General features: G+C 40.5%; 1 protein-coding gene across 1 annotated transcript; it reads right to left on the bottom strand.

Moving 5' to 3' along the window:
* Positions 1-756: 756 nt before the first annotated feature.
* Positions 757-1,335, bottom strand: ARL14 (ADP ribosylation factor like GTPase 14). Its single transcript, XM_007086251.2, has one exon. The coding sequence runs from the start codon at positions 1,333-1,335 to the stop codon at positions 757-759; it is 579 nt and encodes a 192-aa protein (XP_007086313.2).
* Between the last annotated feature and the right edge of the window lie 304 nt (positions 1,336-1,639).

The raw sequence follows: 1,639 nt of genomic DNA on the forward strand, positions 1-1,639 counted from the left end.
AGTACAGTGAGCTGTACACATATTCCCAAGTAATAACTGTTACACTGAATTGTACCGAAGCCAGTCTTGGAGCTATAGGCTCGAGCTGAGCGATATACCCAGGCCTTGTCCTAAACTCTAAGGTGCTAGCTTCCCTGATCCCCAGAGCCTTAAGATGTAAACTTCTCCCTGTGCTAGTGGGCAATTACCAGCCTGGAGTTCATTGTTTAACTCACTGTAGGAAGATCCTGGCAATAGATTTCAAGAGGTTGGTAGGAATTCAGGAAAACAAAACAAAACAAAACTTTATTTAGGGCATAGAGATTTACAAAATGTTAACATCAAACTTTTTCCTTTCCATAATTTAAAGTTCATTTTTTTACTCACTATTCCATAGGAGCATGGTGGAGATTCAAGACTGTAACAACTGGAAACCATCTGAAAGAATTCTGAACCTATCAGCATTTTACTTAAACTTTGTTCTAGTAGTCATATAAAAATAATAAAACAATAATTTATTTGGTCCCAAACATGATTATTATGATTCATCCAACATGCACAAAATTATAAAATTTTCATTCTCAATTTATCATTAACCACAAAGTTTACTAATGTGCCTGGCCAAAAATAATATTTGCTAAGTTGGTTAGCTGAATTTAGGTGAAATAACATATCTTAGGAAAAGTTTGCTAACTCAGCAACTTGCTTTTCTCACTTGGCATTGAAAAAGAAAATTACCCTTTCAACTTCACCACTAACTCTTTCGTTGTTTGGACCTCAGTTCTGCTTGAAGAATGCCAAGGTGTCTCCTCTTGATTTCATGTGGCTTTTCACAAATCCGGTCAGTTTCCTGAACCCCTCCATCAGCCCGTCCCCACTGATGGCACAGCAGGGCTGCACATACCAGTTCCTGTCACTGCACAGGTTCTTCACTCTGAACATTCTAGTGATGTCCTCAGCAGACAGAGCTCCAGGCACATCTTGTTTGTTGGCTAATAGGACAATAGGCACATTTTTAATGTGCTCATTCTTCAAAATGTGCTTCAGCTCTCTCCTGGAGTCTTCCAGCCGCTGTTTGTCTGTACTATCCACAACATACATCAGCCCATCGGTGTTCTCACAGTAGTGCTCCCACACGGTTCTCATTTTCTCCTGTCCTCCAATATCCCAGACCGTGAGCGAAAGACTCTTTTCCAACTCGATCATCTCCACGTTGAAACCTATTGTTGGGATGGTCGTGATATCCTTAGCAAGCTTCAATTTGTAAAGGAGGGTAGACTTCCCAGCTGAGTCAAGTCCCAGAAGAAGAATCCGGGCTTGCTTGGTTTGTGGGTTTTTAGAACTCAGTAGACCCATCTTAGAGTTTTTTTCTCTCTTCAAAGACCTTTTTCTTTTGGCCAAGGACAGTGTTTATTCTCCAGGTCTCGCATGAAAATAATAGGAGGAAAGAAGATAGCAAATGCTTCATGTTATATTTTAAGACTGGGAATTTGTGTGCATTTATGTTGCAGCTTATCAACTTGACTATAGGCAAACAGAGTTTATTTGCAGTCCCAGCCAATCCTGAGGAATCTGGTGTGAGTAAGCAGCCAATGTTCTAGTCGCTTAAAGGAGAAATTCTTTGGGAGTGAGTAGGACATAGGAGGGGGTATCATGGTGT

The sequence above is a fragment of the Panthera tigris genome, chromosome C2 (genome assembly GCF_018350195.1).
Source record: "Panthera tigris isolate Pti1 chromosome C2, P.tigris_Pti1_mat1.1, whole genome shotgun sequence".
In the NCBI taxonomy this organism is placed as follows: domain Eukaryota; kingdom Metazoa; phylum Chordata; class Mammalia; order Carnivora; family Felidae; genus Panthera; species Panthera tigris.

Excerpts from the sequence above, each read along its gene's own strand:
- ARL14 (XM_007086251.2), bottom strand. The coding sequence starts at position 1,335 with ATGGGTCTACTGAGTTCTAAAAACCCACAAACCAAGCAAGCCCGGATT.